This window comes from Mobula birostris, chromosome 10 (assembly GCF_030028105.1).
Source record: "Mobula birostris isolate sMobBir1 chromosome 10, sMobBir1.hap1, whole genome shotgun sequence".
NCBI lineage: Eukaryota > Metazoa > Chordata > Chondrichthyes > Myliobatiformes > Myliobatidae > Mobula > Mobula birostris.
In genome coordinates this window covers 14,373,116-14,391,058 of record NC_092379.1, presented here as the reverse complement: position 1 = coordinate 14,391,058, position 17,943 = coordinate 14,373,116, and the positions used below count along the sequence as shown (strand labels likewise).

General features: G+C 47.3%; 1 protein-coding gene across 17 annotated transcripts in view; it reads right to left on the bottom strand.

Annotated features, from left to right (window-relative positions):
* The window catches only part of LOC140203835 (homeobox protein Meis1-like), a 437,451-nt gene that overhangs the window by 75,219 nt on the left and 344,289 nt on the right, over positions 1-17,943 (bottom strand). For all 17 annotated transcript variants that reach the window (XM_072269947.1, XM_072269949.1, XM_072269948.1 and 14 more), the window contains one exon: positions 15,937-16,045. In XM_072269947.1, the coding sequence (XP_072126048.1) occupies positions 15,937-16,045 (109 nt within the window). The remainder of the gene's footprint in view (positions 1-15,936; positions 16,046-17,943) is intronic.

The following is a 17,943-nucleotide window of genomic DNA, read 5'->3' as shown; positions in this document are numbered from 1 at the left end:
GCACGCAAAAGGAATTTAAACTGCTCACAAAAGCTTGTCACCTTCCACCTTGTTGGCATGTTAAGTATATTTCACAACTGTACATAATCACATTTCCATTTTTCGGTTTCTGATGTGGACCGGTGTTGACAACATGGAGCCTGTGAAGATTTGGCTGCAGATTTTAGAACTGACTTACTTATACTGGTTTTATTGAGGAAATTATTCAGTGCGTACATGTTGGGGTTGTATACACTGGAATTTAGAAGGATGAGAGGGGATCTGATTGAAATATGTAAGATTATTAAGGGATCGGACACGCTAGAGGCAGGAAACGTGTTCCCGATGTTGGGGGAGTCCAGAACCAGAGGCCACAGTTTAAGAATAAGGGGTAGACAATTTAGAATGGAGTTGAGGAAAAACTTTTTCACGCAGAGGGTTGTGTTTCTGTGGAATGCTCTGCCTCAGAAGGCAGTGGAGGCTAATTCTCTGGATTCTCTCAAAAAAGTGTTAGATAGAGCTCTTAAAGATAGCGGAGTGAAGGGATATGGGGAGAAGGCAGGAAAAGGGTATTGATTGTGGATGATCAGCCATGATCACAGTGAATGGTGGTGCTGGCTTGAAGGGCTGAATGGCCTACTCCTGCACCTATTGTCTATTGTCTATTGTTGGCCAAAAATTGCGGAGCACAATATTTTTGTGCACACTGGTCATTACAAATTAGAGGGAACATTGGTTCTGGTCACCACAGGTGAGGTCTAATTTGGAGTATTGTGTGAAGTTTTGACCACCTCCCTACAGGAAAGATGTAAATGAGGTTGAAAGAATACAGAGAAAATTTACAAGGATGTTGCCAGGATTGGAGGATCTGAGTTATAAGGAGAGACTTTGCACTCTATGTTGGAACTTAAAGTTAATTTTTATGTATCGTACGGCGCTGCAGTCACAAACAATAGATTTCATGACCTTTGTCTATGATAATGTATCTGAAACAGAGCAAGAGAAAAGCCTGGAAGATGGAGGCCAGTGAGCCTCACCTCCGGGGCAGAGAATTTGCTGAAGGTTCTGAGAACCGGTTTTATGTTCAGATCGAAGTCTAGGGACTCATGAGGAGGAATCGACATGGTTTGTGCAGAGGAGATCACGTCTCGTGAATCCGAATGAGTTCTTTTGAGATGGCAATTAAGAAAATTGAAGAAGGCAGCACAAGACATGGCTTAGATGGACTTCAGTAAGGCCTTTGACAGGCTCCTACATGCTAGATGTTCCATAACATGAAGGCACAAGTGATCTGAGCTGATTGGCAAACTAGATCCAGACTTGGCTGGGTGATAGACAGGGTGGGTGAGTGCTTTTCTGCAACAAATGATGTACCGCAGGGATCAGCTAAACAGTCCAGCAACAGGAAAAGGCCCTCTGCCCATGATGTTTGCCCCAAACACAATGCCAATTTAAATCTGCCCACACCTTTTCTATATCCCTCCACTCCTCACCTGTCCACGTGCCTGTCTTTTGTTATTCCTCTCCATGCCTTGTGGCGCATCGGGTGGCAAACTCGTCGCTTCTTTAGCATTTTTGTCTAGTTTTTTTATGAGGCCGGGTTGCTAACTCGACGCTCAACCCAGCACGGATGGAATGAGTGCAAGGAGCCGGCCGGATTCGCCTCGAAGTCCGGTGTGGATGCCACTACGCCACCAGCCACCTGTGTCTGTTTTAATATCTCTCAGATGTTGCTGTTATATCTACATCCACCACCTCCCCGGCATCAAGTTCCAGCGATCTACAAGTCTGTGTAAAAATAAAGTCTTGCAAAGCACATTTGACCTTCCCCCTCTCACTTTAAACCCATGCTCTCTAGTACTTGACATTTTCAACCCAGAAGCACTCTGACTCTCATAATTTTACGTATTTCAATCAGGTCTCCCCTTGGCCTTCAAGTCTCCAGAGAAAAACTTCAGAGATTGCCCAGCCTCTCTTTGTAGCTGGTATTCTCTAGCCTAGGTAACCTCCCAGTGAATCTCTTCAAAGCCTCCCTATCCTTCCTGCAGTGAACTGCACACAATATGTGTCGTCACATCTCTTAGAGATCCCTGGGTCAAACTCTGCTACATTCCCCTCTAGCTGTGGTGAATCATGAACTGTGGAAGATTTGATGCCAGCTGCTGCAACTACTGCCAAGTCAAGAATCATCCTGTCAGTCTGTCCACCTCCACCTCCACCTCAGTGCGGGAGCTGTCCCAGAGTGTTCATTGACACTGTCGGACCTGCTGCCTTCAAGGCACATTCGTAGACATCCCACCACATGACCTATTACTTCAAACCAGCCCCACACCCCTATCATTGGTCACCCAACTTGTCCATCTCCTTGGTGCATAACCTTCCTTCACCAATCAGAAAGCAAAACGACTTTGAATTGGCCAATAGGTCAACCGACAAAAGAAAACACCGTTTGACCAGAAGCCAATACTTTAATGGCTCCTAAATTGTTCATGCATACTTTTGTTAACACAATGTCTTATAAATGATTTTTTAGTGGGTGTTGATCCCAGCGGTATCTGAGATATTTATCTTTAATTCCAGGAAACTCTGAGGCCAATCCTGGAAAGTTGGTAGCTGACTCAGATGGTCCCACAGACACGGATCACTGAGTGCGTCCTACCCCAGCCATTCCTAGGGTCTGAGCTCCAGGTTGGTTTGCACATCGTCTCTGCAATTTAACTCTTGCCACATTTCCTGTCTAGTAGGTGACGTGCATTCTGTTTGGCGATTAGAGTCAATCTCCACCCACGAGGGCAGCTAGCCAAGGCTCTCCGACGTGCGTTTCCACACTAACCCCATTTTATTTTTATTTATTGAGATACAGTGCAGAATAAGTCCTTCTGGCCCTTCGAACTGTGCCTTCTAGCAACCCCCGATATTGTCCTAGCCTAATGACCAACCGGTACATCTTTGGACTCTGGGAGGATCACGGCAAGAGTGTACAAACTCCTTACAGTCAGCAGCGGGAATTGAACCCGGGTCACCCGTACAGTAAACCGTTTTGCTAACCACTATGCCACCGTGCTGTGTAGGAACCATTGGCCCTCTGATGAAAGTGTGTGATTCACCTACCCCACCTACGCTCAAACAGGACACTCGGAGAGCAAACAGGCTCTAATGACTTGCAACACATACAAAATGCCACAGGAACTCAGCAGCATCTATTAGAGTGAAGTCTGTCACGAGCCTTGTGGCCCATCAGGCCGGTGCTTATGCCAGTTTCCATGGCGTGAAGTGACGGAGAGTACGAGACTCCCCCGCCCCCGCACCGGATAGGATGACAGTCTATCGCAAGGTTAACCCCCAGCATTATTGCCGGTACCCATTCTCAGCTGGGTAGACTGGAGCATTGTGTGGTTAAGTGCCTTGCTCAAGGACACACACGCTGCCCCGGCCGAGGCTCGAACCCACAACCTTCAGATCGCTAGTCCAATGCCTTAACCACTTGGCCACGCATCACACAGGCAGCATCTATGGAAAAGAGTAAACGGTTGACGTTTCAGACCGAAACCTTTCTTTGGGACTAAGAGAGGAGTGGCGGGGGGGTGAGATGCCTAGATTAAATGGTGGGGAGGTGGGGGGGAGAGGCTAGCCGGAGGTGATAGGTGAGGCCAGAAGTGTGGGAAAGGTCAAGGGTGAAGAAGAAAGAATCTAATAGAAGAGAGTGGCCAATAGGAGAAAGGAGAAGTATTAGGCAGGCGAGAAGAAGTCGAACTCAGAGTGGGGAATAGAGGAAGTGGGGGACGGTGGGTGGGGGACATGTTGTTCACTGTAAGGAGAAATCAATATTCATACCATCGGGTTTGTGGGTACCCTGACAGAATATAAGAGAACACACACAAAATGCTGGAGGAACTCAGCAGGCTGGGCAGCGTCAATGGAAAAGAGAAAACAGTTGACATTTTGGGCCGAGACCCTTCGGCAGGTCTGGGGAAAAAGGTGAGGTCAGAGCAAGAAGGGAGGGGGAGGGGAGGAAGAAGTACAAGGCGGTAGGTGAAACTGGGAGGGGGGAGGGGTAAAGTAAAGAGCTGGGAAGTCGATTGGTGAAAGAGAAGGGGGAATCTGATAGGAGAGGAGGGAAAGGCGTGGAAGAAAGGGAAGGGGGAGGAGCACCAGAGGGAGGTGATGGGCAGGTAAGGAGATAAAGTGACAGAGGGAAATGGGAATGGGGAATGGTGAGGGAGAAGAGGTGGTGCAATCACCAGAAGTTTGAAAAATCGATGTTCAGGCCCACCTGAGGGAATATAAGGTGTTGCTCCTCCAACATTGCAGCAGCAGAGGAGGCCATGGACTGAGAACTCAGAATTAAGCTGCTTGGCCACCGGGAAGTCCTACTTGTGGCGGACGGAATGACTTGGTTCTCTTCAGACAGCTCCTTAAAAAAGTGCACTAGAGTGCCATAGTATTTCCCCTTGGCCCGCAGAATCCATGTTGACAGTCAGGTATCTGACCCCACTCTTCACTTTGCTCTCTCGCTTCCCTATCAAACCCCCCACTGCCAGATCCCACCCCCTCACTTGGACACCAGAGACAATTTTCAGTGTCCAACTCGCCCCCCGCAACAAGGTGGGAAACTGGACCAGCCGGGGTAAAGCCCACACGCTCACAGGGAGAATACCCAGACTCCACGCATGCAGACGGCACCAAAGGATGGCACTGACCTCGGATGACGCAGCAAGTCTACTAGCTGCACATGTGACTGCCTGTTACACCACTAACGCGAGTACCCACCTCTCATAATCTAAAAGAGGACTGAGTCTTCTCATAATCTAATGCTCAGGGCAGCAATCAAGATCCACCATCTTTGGCGGTGTTCAGGGCTTCCTTCATTGTGCCTGTAGCTTAATCTCAGTTTTCACTACTGTCAGTCATGCACATCCTGGGTGGAGACTCAGGAATACCGTCACACTCGGACGTAGAAGGATTCTTCATCGCTTTTTCTGTAACAATTTTGTTTTACCAGCTGAGGTTGAACCCCCGAACCTGGAGGACCGGTGGACCACTCTTAGTCTGGCCTCTGCCCTTTGACCTGTTTGACATGGGTGACCCTAGCAAGAGCCAAAGCACAAGGCCCTGACTCCAGACAACAGAGCTCTCCGGGTCATTGAGGCACGCAAGCCTCCAACGGTTGTGTCCTCTTTGAGGACGAGCTGCACAAATATCCTGGAGTGGGAGGGAAGACTCCAAGATTCAAAGTTCATTTATTATCGAAGTATGTGTGCAGTACACAACTCTGAGTTTCGTCTTCTCCACAGACAGCCACAACACAAAGAAAGAAAACTATGGAACCCGTTCAACGGTAAACAACAGAACTCCCAACATGCAAAAAATAAAATAAAATCGAACAAACAGGAAAAAAAGAGCGAAAAACACGGAATATAAAACACCAAGTCATTGATCCAGTCCAGGCATATTCAGTGCAGGTCAATCTAGCTTTGTGTCATTCATTAACTTAATCTGGAATCTCTCTGACAAAAGTAATCATGGCTAGGATGCTTTGGCCCAGTTTTTAAATGCAGCTGAATATGCGCCCAACCCTTCTGTCCTCACCTGGGTCAGAACCCACCCTCACCCAGCCTTCCTTGCTGCATCATTGTTAGTAGAGTCTTGGGTTCACAAACCTCTACATGGATTTTGCAACTTCTGTCTCCATTACCCCACCCCCCCCACCCAAGTTTCACTCCTCTGATGACCGGATTTTGCACAATTTCTTGGAGCAACAAGTTTGGCCCTGGGCCACAATGGGAGAAAGCCTGGCCAAGGGAGCATCTCAGAAATGGAGAGATGTAAAGTGTAGTTCCAGAGCTTAGGACACGGGCATTTGAGGACGTTCCCCCAACAGTGGGTCACTGCTCCCTTTTCCACTTTCCCACCCTCCCTGTAAATCCCCCCTCTCCCTAACTTCCCAAACTCCTTTCTGAAAGTTCATCCTTAAATCCCTCCACTTCCCCAAGTCCCTTAGAACCCAATGGTGTCCAAGACCTGATGGGGTGGAAAATGAGGGCACTGAAGAGGAGGAAGTTCACTGAGTGGGGAGAACCATAAGACCATAAGACCATAAGACAAAGAAGCAGAAGTCGGCCATTCGGCCCATCGAGTCTGCTTCGCCATTTTATCATGAGCTGATCCATTCTCCCATTTAGTCCCACTCCCCCGCCTTCTCTCCATAACCTTTGATGCCCTGGCTACTCAGATACCTATCAATCTCTGCCTTAGATACACCCAATGATTTGGCTTCCACTGCTGCCCGTGGCAACAAATTCCATAGATTCACCACCCTCTGGCTAGAAAAATTTCTTCGCATTTCTGTTCTGAAAGGGCGCCCTTCAATCCTTAAGTCATGCCCTCTCGTACTAGACTCCCCCATCATGGGAAACAACTTTGCCACATCCACTCTGTCCATGCCTTTCAACATTCAAAATGTTTCTATGAGGTCCCCCCTCATTCTTCTAAACTCCAAGGAATACAGTCCAAGAGCGGACAAACGTTCCTCATATGTTAACCCTCTCATTCCCAGAATCATTCTAGTGAATCTTCTCTGTACCCTCTCCAACGTCAGCACATCCTTTCTTAAATAAGGAGACCAAAACTGCCCACAGTACTCCAAGTGAGGTCTCACCAGCGCCTTATAGAGCCTCAACATCACATCCCTTTGCAGTTTTCCACTCCAAAGGGATGAGAGGCTCAGTTATTGATTATATTCAAAACTGAAGTCAAGATATTTATGGACTCTTGCTGAATCTCTGTCTAATTTCTGATCGAGCAGTCTTAACTTCAAGATTTTAGTTAGAGTACAAACAAACATAACAATACAGAGCAAACTAAATAAAGAGTGGAGAAACGATGCTAAGAGGGGAATTAATGCTAAGGCAAAAGACTAAATAAGCCTCTGAAAAATCTATCTTTTATACAGAAGATAAGAGAAATTCCTTAGATAGAGAATAAACTCGTTAAGAAGCTACATAATTAAAACAATTGCATCACATGGGAAATATGCTAGTACTCAGCCAATGAAAATTGATGAACCATTAGTTTAGCTGCTATACCAATTTCTGCCAGTGCATGAAAAATACATAAGTTTGTTAAAAAATATAAATTTTATAAAAAGTATTATTAAAAAAGAACAGTGGTTTCCAACACCACCAAAGAACTTTTTTGTTAGGAGAAAATAGCAGGAAATCCATACCACCCTACTCATGCAGCAGTACAGTAAAGTAGCAATTGGTGCGAGACTCTACAACACCAGCTTTCACTGACTGGTGTTCAACTTCCACTGCTGGCTATAAGGAGTTTGCACGTTCTCCCTGTGAGCACATGTGTTTCCTCCGGGTACCCCGGCTTCCTCGCGCATTCCAAAGACATACGGTTAGGGTTAGTGATTTGTGGCCCTGCTACGTTGTCGTTGGAAGCGTGGTGACGTCGCGGGCTGCCCAGCACGATCCCCGCTGATTTGGTTTGACGCAAATGGCGCCCTTCACTGCAGGTTTCGATGTCCACGTGACAAATAAAGCTAATCTTATCTTTCTGATGCAGTTTGCCACTCAGTAAGGAGTTTTATCTCAGTTGCACTTTCCTGCACTAATCCCATCGTCTTCCATTTCCTTAACATCCAAGTAGCTACTGATCTTTCTCTGCAACAGAGACCTCACTGCTCTTGTTCAGAGAACTCGGAAAATTTGCCAGGCTCCAGATAATGACATTACCTATCATCTCTGCTGAAAAGGGATAGTAATTAATCTTGAGGCTGTGACGCTTAACTGAGCACAGATGTGACACACTTTACAGCGCAAGTGACCGGGATTCAGTTCCCACCACAGTCTGTAAGGAGTTTGTACAGTCTCCCCGCGGGCATGTGGGTTTCCTCCACACGCTCGCGGTTTCATTACACATCCCAAAGATGTATGTTGTTGTTTCGGGCAGGTGGGGCTCATCAGCCTTGGGCGGCAGCCCGCCTAGGAGAAGGAAAACTCTGATCTTAAACCTCCGCTGCCTTGTGGCCATATCCACCCATGGGAAAGGGAGAGAACATCGACTCAGACTATGAGAGGCCTGCGTCGGGCATTTTCATGCCTTACAAGGCACAGATTGGAAGTCTGTGTGGGGTGCCACTCCTCGCACAGACTCCAGAGCAATGTGTGGTTAAGTGCCTTGCTCAAGGGCACAAACACGCTGCCACAGCTGAGGCTCGAACTAGCGACCTTGAGACAACTAGACGAACGCCTTAACCACTTGGCCACGTGCCCAACACAAAGGGTTAGCGTCGGGAGTAAACCCCAAGGAAGAAATCAGATGTTGTTTACAACTTCACCCTGGCAACCTCTGCGACAACACTGGTGCCAAGCTGTATCGGCGCTTCCCCTTCCCTTGGACTACATCAGTGACTTGAAGGGGGGAACCCACTGCGTGGGCAACAGCCAGTACTTCAAATATATACATACTAAGACTTTTGCACACCACATGGATGCTCTGTCCCTTTAAGAGATACATCACACGGTGACATGTCCCTTTAAGAGATACATCACACAGTGACATGTCCCTTTAAGAGATACATTACATCAGTGACATGTCCCTTTTAAGACTGTGCTGTTGGCATGGTTCATATTTTTAACAAATCCGCTGGAACGTCGGAAGACAGGGAGAAGGCAAAATGTGATAAAACTGTTCTGGATTCCTCTCTGGGAATAAACAGCACGCTCTGTGGAATTTTGGATCTGAAGTGTGGGCGGATTGTGTGGTGGGAGAGGATGGAAAATTATGAAGCATGTTGAAGTCTGAGGCAGTGTTGGGTCAGTGACGGGTTGGCGGGGGGGTGGGGATGGACAAGATGAAGCCAGCTTCCAGAACATTGCCTCCGCAAATGAGAGCAACGTAATGTGGTCTGTGATAGAGAGATCAGAAAGCATGTTGCAGCTAGACCCTTGTGTACTGGACCATCCGATGCAAAGATAGTTTGTGTTATGCAACACACACACCCCCACACAAATATACATGCCACACGCGCGCACACACACACACACTTGCCCAAACATGTGCCCACGAACACACTCCTGGACGTATGACATGAGGGGGCATAGTTTTAAGGTACTTGGAAGTAGGTACATAGGGGATGTCAGAGGTACATTTTTCACACAGAGGGTGGTGGGTGCGTGGAATGCACAGCCAGCGATGGTGGTGGACGCGGATACAATAGGGTCTTTTAAGAGACTCTTAGTTAGGCACACGGAGCTTAGGAAAACAGAGGGCTATGCGGTAGGGAAATTCTAGGCAGTTTCTAGAGTAGGTTACCTGGTCGGCACAACATTGTGGGCCGAAGGGCCTGTAATGTGCTGTAGATTTCTATGCTGTGTGTTTCTATGTTTCTATAAGCATCTAGGCAGACAAGCAAGCACAATTATATCCAAATATATACATTTTCACACTAGCTGGCCGGTGGTACAATGGCATCTGCACCGGACTTCGAGGCAAGCGGTTGAGTTCGAAATCGGCTGGCTCCTTGCACGCTTTCCATCCGTGCTGGGCGGAGCATCGAGCTATAGCAGCTCGGCCTCGTAAAAAAAAACAGTCAAGCGCGACAGGAACTGCAGAAATGCCGATGTGCCGCAAAGGAACAGCAATATATTCATGGACGTACACGCAGCTGCGCTCATGATTGCAAATACACACCCACACACACTCAGATGTGTGCACAGGCAGGTTCAGATATTATATGCTTGTGTATATATACACACACACACACACACACACACACACACGCAAAGGATAAATGTGTGTGCAGAAATAAAGCACATTTCATTATAAACCTCTGACAAAGATGAGAAGACAGGATGATTCATCACTCTGTTATTGCAGTTTTCAATTCCCTACAGTTTGCTGAACGCTGCATATACACAAATCTTCAAGCTCTCTGGGCTCCCCTCCCTCTCATTAACTGGAGCCTGGAATCCCACTCTACCTGCCCAGTAAGTGAGAGATCACCACTCCTGTGGATTTTAAATTAAAAATGAGGCTGATTTTTCCTGTCTTGTGTCTTTAATTATTTCACCAATACTTCATTGATTAAGAGGTGAATCCTGATGAAGTTCAAAGCGCTGGAGTCCCAGGCGAGATTTAATCGTCAACGGAGGGGGACTGCGTACAACCTTTATCCTCTTGCTGCACTCCCCCATCCCCACTTTTTTCCTACCCCCACCCAAAAGCAACCTCTGACACAGGATAATTTTGCATGCTAAATCTTTAATGAACTACAGAGGGTTAGTGGTGATGTAAATTTGTAGAGAAGAAAAGGCTCCCAGACCCTGGGAACACGAGGCAGTAGAAGCTGCCAGTCCAACTGTGGAGAAGGTAAATGCAAGCAGGTTTTTACCACTGAGGCTGGGTGGGACTACAACCAGAGGTCATGGGTTTAAGGGTGAAAGGTGCGAAGTTCAAGGGGAACATGAGGGGGAACTTCTTCACTCAGAATGTGGTAAGAGTGCAGAAAGAGCTGCCAGCACAAGTGGTGTACACGAGCTCAATTTCAACGCTTAAGGTAAGTTTGGATAGGTACATGGGAGATGGGAGACGCCAGAGAGTAGTGGTGGATAACTGTGTGTCAGATTGGAGGAGCCGTGTGCCTCTGGGATCTGTACTGGGTCCAAGCAACACACATAAAAGTTGCTGGTGAACGCAGCAGGCCAGGCAACACCTCCTCTTAGAGATGCTGCCTGGCCTGCTGCGTTCACCAGCAACTTTTATGTGTGTTGCTTGAATTTCCAGCATCTGCAGAATTCCTGTTGTTTTTGTTGTTGTACTGGGTCCAATGTTGTTTGTCATATATATTAATGATCTGGATGATAGGGTGGTAAATTGGATTAGTAAATATGCAGATGATACTAAGATAGGTGGCGTTGTGGATAATGAAGTAGGTTTTCAAAGCTTGCAGAGAGATTTAGGCCAGTTAGAAGAGTGGGCTGAAAGATGGCAGATGGAGTTTAATGCTGATGAGTGTGAGGTGCTACATTTTGGTAGGACTAATCAAAATAGGACATACATGGTAAATGGTAGGGCATTGAAGAATGCTGTAGGACAGAGGGATCTGGGAATAATGGTGCATAGTTCCCTGAAGGTGGAATCTCATGTGGATAGGGTGGTGAAGAAAGCTTTTGGTTTGCTGGCCTTTATTAATCAGAGCATTGAGTATAGGAGTTGGAATGTAATGTTGAAATTGTATAAGGCATTGGTAAGGCCAAATTTGGAGTATTGTCTACAGTTCAGGTCACCGAATTATAGGAAAGATGTCAACAAAATTGAGAGAGTACAGAGGAGGTTTACTAAGATGTTGCTTGGGTTTCATCTCCTAAGTTACAGAGAAAGGTTGAACAAGTTAGGTCTTTATTCTTTGGAGCGTAGAAGGTTGAGGGAGGACTTGATAGAGGTGTTTAAAATTATGAGGGGGATTGATAGAGTTGACGTGGATAGGCTTTTTCCATTGGGAGTGGGGGAGATTCAAACAAGAGGACATGAGTTGAGAGTTAAAGGGCAATAGTTTAAAGGTAACATGAAGGGGAACTTCTTTACTCAGAGAGTGGTAGCTGTGTGGAACGAGCTTCCAGCAGAAGTGGTTGAGGCAGGTTCGATAATGTCGTTTAAAGTTAAATTGGATAGATATATGGACAGGAAAGGAATGGAGGGTTATGGGCTGAGTGCGGGTCGGTGGGACTAGGTGAGAGTAAGAGTTCGGCACGGACTAGAAGGGCCAAGATGGCCTGTTTCCGTGCTGTAATTGTTATATGATTATATGGTTACATGAAGGGCTATGGTCCTGGTGTAGGTCAATGGGAGTAGGCTGCTTAAGTAGCTTCAGCATGGACTAGATGGGCCAAGGGGCCTGTTTCTGTGCAGCACCTCTCTGTGGCTCTTTAATTCTGGGAGGCACGGTAGCGTAGTGGTTGGCACAACGCTTTACCGTACCAGTGACCTGGGTTCAATTCCTGCCGCTGTCTGTAAGGAGTTTGTATGTTCTCCCCGTGACAGCGAAGGTTTCCTTCGAGCACTCTGATTTCCTACCACTGTCCAAGGACAGACTAGTTGGCAGGTTAGTTGGTCATTGCAAATTGTCCCGTGATTGGGCTAGGATTAAGTCAGGATAAGCTGGGTGGGGGTGGCTCGAAACGGCCTGAAGAGCCTCTCCCTCACGGTACCTCAAAGAATAAGTAAATAACCAAACAAACTCTGCCCTGGCTCAGCAATGTGCACTTGTAACGTCAGCTGTGGGTCGGGAAAGGGGGTTATGCGGAGGGTGAGTGGGGACGGGGAGATGGAAGCTGGATAGAGAAGGAGGCAGAGGGAAGTTGCTGGGGAGCAACAGGGCAGGTTAGAAAGAGGGAGACAGAGAGGGATTGAGGGGGAGGATTTTGGAGGATCTAGTGTAGATGGAGAGGGGTAGAGGGAGAAATGGTGGGGTGGGAGAGAGGGCGCAGATGCAGAGGGAGAGATGGATGGGTGGAAAGGAAGGAATAATCGCAGAGGGAGGGATGGTTTGGTGGGAGAAAGGGAGTAGATGGAAATCTTAATATCATTCAACACACATAGAGCACTGGAGGATTTCAGGCAGCATCTATGGAAATGAATATTTGGTCGACGTTTTGGGTCGAGACCCTCCTTCAGGACTGAGAGGGAAGGGGGGAAGACGCCACAATAAAAAGGTTGAGGGGAGGGGAAGGAGGACTAGCTAGAAGGTGACAGGTGAAACCAAGTGAGAGGGAAATGCAAAGGGCTGGAGAAGAAGGAATCTGACAGGAGAGAAGAGAGGACTGTAGGAGAAAGGGAAGGAGGAGGGGCACCAGGGGGAGATATTAGCCAGGTGAGGAGAAGGGGCAAGTTGCTATTCAATACCTTTGAAGAGTTTAGGCCACTCTATGTTACTAATTTCCTGATTTAGATACGGAGGTGTTCGCAAATAGAGCAAGATTGAAACAGGTGGTCACAACTAAGGTACGGGCTGTGGTTGAGGGAAGGGGAAACTATCTAAAGCGAAAGTGAGCCGTGGACATCAGATGATGCCCACCCTTTCAAACCGGCACACAGATCCTGGAGGTGGTGAATAGCTCCAGCCAGGAATTCGGGAGAAGCTCCTTTGCCCTACAGGAGGGGGCTGGTGGAGATGTGGAATATGGAACCAGCACCACAGGATGCAATAAAGATGGATAACGATGTAAAGAGAGCTGCAGAAACACAGGAGGGGGAAGATGGTAGAAAATTTTGGAAGGAGGTCACCAAAGCCAGGAGCAACCTTTTCTAGATGTACCACAGAGAGCATGCTGAATGATCTGGTATAGACGCTCCAGTGCACAGCATTGAAAGACGCTAAAGATAGTTGTAGACATGCACAAGCCTCAAACTACCCAAGACAAGTCCTCTTCTCATTACTACTATCAGGGAAGAGGTACAGGAGCCCTGAACACCCAACTTCTGCATTTTAGGACTATCTTCTTCCCCTCCGCCATCACATTTCTGAATGATATACAGTACTGTGCAAAAAGTCTTAGGCACATACTGTACGTATATTTAGGGTACCTAAGACCTTTGCACAGTGCCGTTTCTGTCAACGTGGAGCAGAGAGCGGGTTTGTAAATCTGGCAGGAGCGAAAGACGTGGGGAATGGTGAGGGTGGAGTGCCACGGGAGGGGTGTGGGACACATGGCAGGGAAGGAGTACCACGAGAAAATGGAGACATCGTGCTGAGACACTAGACAAAATCATGTGAATCCAAACAATTGGTTTATTGATCATTACAGAATGTCTCTCTGGTGCTTCCCTCTCCCTTCCCTTTTTCCCAACCACAATTCCCCTCTCCCTGCCCTCTTCCCACTTTCAGTCCACAATAGAGAGCCAGATCAGAATCAGGTTTATCATTGTTCACATATGTCATGAAATTTGTGGGTTTTTTTTGCGTGATAGCAGTACAGTGAAATACATAAAATCACCACAGTAGTGGGCAAAAGTCTTAGGCACCCGAGCTATATACTGCATATGTGCCTAAGACTGTTGCACAGTACTGTATTTGTTATTGTTAGAGTAAATTTTAATGTCTCGCACAAAACCACTAAGTTCGCCACATACATAAAGATGCATAAAGACAGGAACGGTCGGGATGGGAAACAGCTTCTTCCCTCAGGCCATTAGGCTTCTGAACTCCCTGCCACATCGCATTCGAAGTGTCACCGGTTAATCTGTACTGTACCTTACAACACTTAATTTATGCACTTTACTTTGTTTATTTATGTGTAATGCATCTGTAGATTTAATTCGTACTTTCCTAAATTATTATGTGCTATGCGTGACACTGTGCTTTACACCTTGGTTTGGAGAAACGATGTCTCATTTGGCAGCATACATATATTACGGTTAACGAACAATAAACTTGACTTGAGTTGACTTGATATGTGAGTGATAATAAAGTTGATCCTGATTATTTTGTGCTTCCTATTCTGCAGAATTCCATAAATCACACACCAATTCAGGGGAGTATTATGACCCAGTGCAATCTGCCAATGGTCAAAGATCAAAATCATAGAATCATAGAAATCTACAGCACATTACAGGCCCTTTGGCCCACAACGTTGTGCCAACCATGTAACCTACTCTAGAAACTGCCTACAGCTCAGCCTTCTATTTTTCTGTGCCTCATGTACCAATCTAAGAGTCTCTTAAAAGATCCTATTGTATCTACCTTGACCAGCATTGCCAGCAGTGCATTCCACGCACTCACCACTCTCTGTGTGAAGAACTTACCCCTGACATCCCCTCTGTACCTACTTCCAAGCACCTTAAAACTCTGCCCCTTTGTGTTAGCCATTTCAGCCCTGGGAAAAAGCCTCTGGCTATCCACACGATCAATGCCTCTCATTATCTTATAAGCCTGTATCAGGTCACCTCTCACCCTCCGTCACTCCAAGGAGAAAGGGTCAAGTTCACTCAACCTATTCTCATAAGGCATGCTTCCCAATTCAGGCAACATCCTTGTAAATTTCTTCTGCACTCTTTCTACAGTATTAAAGTCTGGCCGAGCCTTATGGCCCATCGGGCCGGTGTTTATGCCGGTTTCCGTGGTGTGAAGCAACTGAGAGTACGAGACTCTCTCCCCCCCTGCCCCCCCAAGATAGGAACGTCAGTCTATCGCGAGGTGAACCCCCAGCATTTTTGCCGGTATCCATTCTCAGCTGGGTGGGCTGGAGCATTGTGCGGTTAAGTGCCTTGCTCAAGGACACACACGCTGCCTCGGCCGAGTCTGGAACCCACGACCTTCAGATCGCCAGTCCAACGCCCTAACCACTTGGCCACGCGCCACTATACAGTATCCACTATAGTAATGTTGAGGAGCCCTGCTCTTATTGTGAGGTGTAGTTTTGACTGTAGACTATCCCCAGAGAACATAGTTGAGACAGCCTCACTGTTGACTACATCATTGAACCTGTCTCTTGTCCAGTGACAGACAGTGGTTGGCAATCAGGAGTTTAATCCTAAATGCAAAATAATCTGCAGATGCTGCGGTCAAAGCAACACTCACAACACGCTGGAGGAACTCAGCAGGTTGGGCAGCATCAGTGGAAAAGATCGGTCGACATTTCGGGCCAGAAACATCGACTGATCTTTTCCACGGATGCTGCCGGACCTGCTGAGTTCCCCCAGCGTGTTGTGAGGAGTTTAATCCTGGAAGGAGAACCATAGTCCAATTTGCAGTGGTGCTGAGTTATCAGAGGGGGGGGGGGGGGGTCACGGGAGAAGGGCTGCTGTGTCCTGCATGATTAGTGTTTGGTTTTCAGTGAGCCCAGCCTTGCGCGAGGAATATCACCGCCCTTCGTCAACCATTTTCATGGCCGAACAGCCGCTCGACCGACAGCGCGGCAACGGAACCGCGAGCGCCGGACGCCGAACTACCTGGCTCACTGCAGTTGTCCCCGCTGTGCGACGCCAGCCCTCCGCTCGAGGGCCCAGGAGTGCCGGAATGTGTGGAGCCCGTGTCGTCGTGGTCTCGGCCCCAGTGGTTCTGTGGGCAGAAGAGGAAACCAGTCACTCAGTTATCAGCAGAGGCGGACCCGGTCGTGGGGGTGGGACCAGGAAGGACGGAAGGGTGGAAGATGGGGCCAGTAAGCGGGTGGGCTCAATTAGTTGTAACATCACCAGTATATCACAATATGCATCAGTCACATTAACCAGAACTCCCTAAGAGATGTCATTTTGGCCAACAAGGTAAATAGCCCAAAGAAAATACAAGCTGTTCTCTGGCCTCTTTTGATCCAGTGACCATGAATTTAGGGTCTTATTGAAGCTCTTGTTTAAAGGATCTATCACAAACCAGAAAACCTGACCTCAGTGTTATCCTGGTGTTGTTCAAACCTGTTTACATCCTGTGTTTAAGTCAAAGTTAAAGTCAATGTACATTTACTATCGAAGTATGAATACAGAATACAACTTGGAGATTTGTCTTTCTGCAGGTAGCCACCAAACAACGAAACACCGTGGAACCCGCTGAAGAGGACACCGAACGCACAACGCGCAAAAAAAAGAACAAATTGCGCAAACGGTAAAAAGCGAGCGAGCAACACGCGGAATATCAAACGTCAAACCAGCAGCGGTCAGCTCAGTTCAGTTCTGCGCCATGCCGCTAGCCAAAGCTGGGAAATTCTTTGCCGAGGCACCCCGTCCGCATTGATGGCTCCCAATCAATCCGCTGAATACCAGCGGGAAAAGAAGAGTAACCAGAATCCAGGAACGCATGCAACAGGAACCTCAAAGTCCCCGGAAAATGAGTCCAGAGCCTTTCCGATCAGTCCTAGCATTGTGGATCCCAGACTCCTGCACTTTCCTCTGACAGCAGCCAGCGAGAGGGAGAGGAAGACCGGTCAAACGCGGGCAGGAGATAATAGCTTCCTCAATATTTCATCCACAACCAAAAATGGATCGGACATTGGGGCACCACTGCCCCTGAGATCTTGCTGTGCAATCCTTACGATCGTGTTTCAAAGGGGAATTAATTTGTTGGTGAAGTACTTTAGGGTGACTTATGGGACTGGGTGCTGTAGGAATGCTCCCGGGACAGCATTGCAGACTGTATGCGGTGAGAAGGCACACAGAGCACTGAGAGAAAGATGAACCAGTGTTTAGAACGTAGAACTGTACAGAACAGGAACAGGCCATTTGGCCCACAATCTCCTGCTGAACTAAAATTCATGACATTTCTTTCCACAACTTCTGTTCTCCTAGTGGCTTCAGCACCAGACTTCGGCTCCTTGCATGCTTTCCATTTGTGCTGGGTTGAGCATCAAGCTAGGAACTTGGCCTCGTAAAAAACAGACAAAATGCTCAAGATACAGCAAAGGTTGCTGCCCGGTGCACCCCAAAGGTATGGGAAGGAACAACAATTCCAGAGACAGACCATTCTTACACCTGACCATGTAGACTGTTGCTTTTTCTTTCACTGAAGTTAGGATTTGTTCATTCATTTACCAAGGGGTGTATTCAAACCCCAAGAGGAACAGACAGAGTTCACAACCTACTCAATGGTTCAATAGTTCAATATAATACCAGAGAATGTATGCAGTATACAGCTTGAAATTCTTACTCTCCCCAGACATCCACGAAACAGAAGAAAAAGAATGAAATACAGAAAACATTAGAACCCCAAAGCCACCCCCCCCGCACCCCTCCCACACACAAGCCACAGCAAAAGCATCAACCCCCCTCACCACCCACCAGGCAAGCAATAGTGAAACTCTCTGAGACCGTGATCTGGAGTCCATCAAAACCTACTGTCCGTCCCAATGCCTTAACACCTCTTGCCCATTTTGTTACAGTGTGTTTCATCCCTGTCTCAACCTCATCAATCTGCATTGAAACCAAGAGTCATTCGCATTTATATGGCACTTTTTCTTTTTTGTTTGTAAT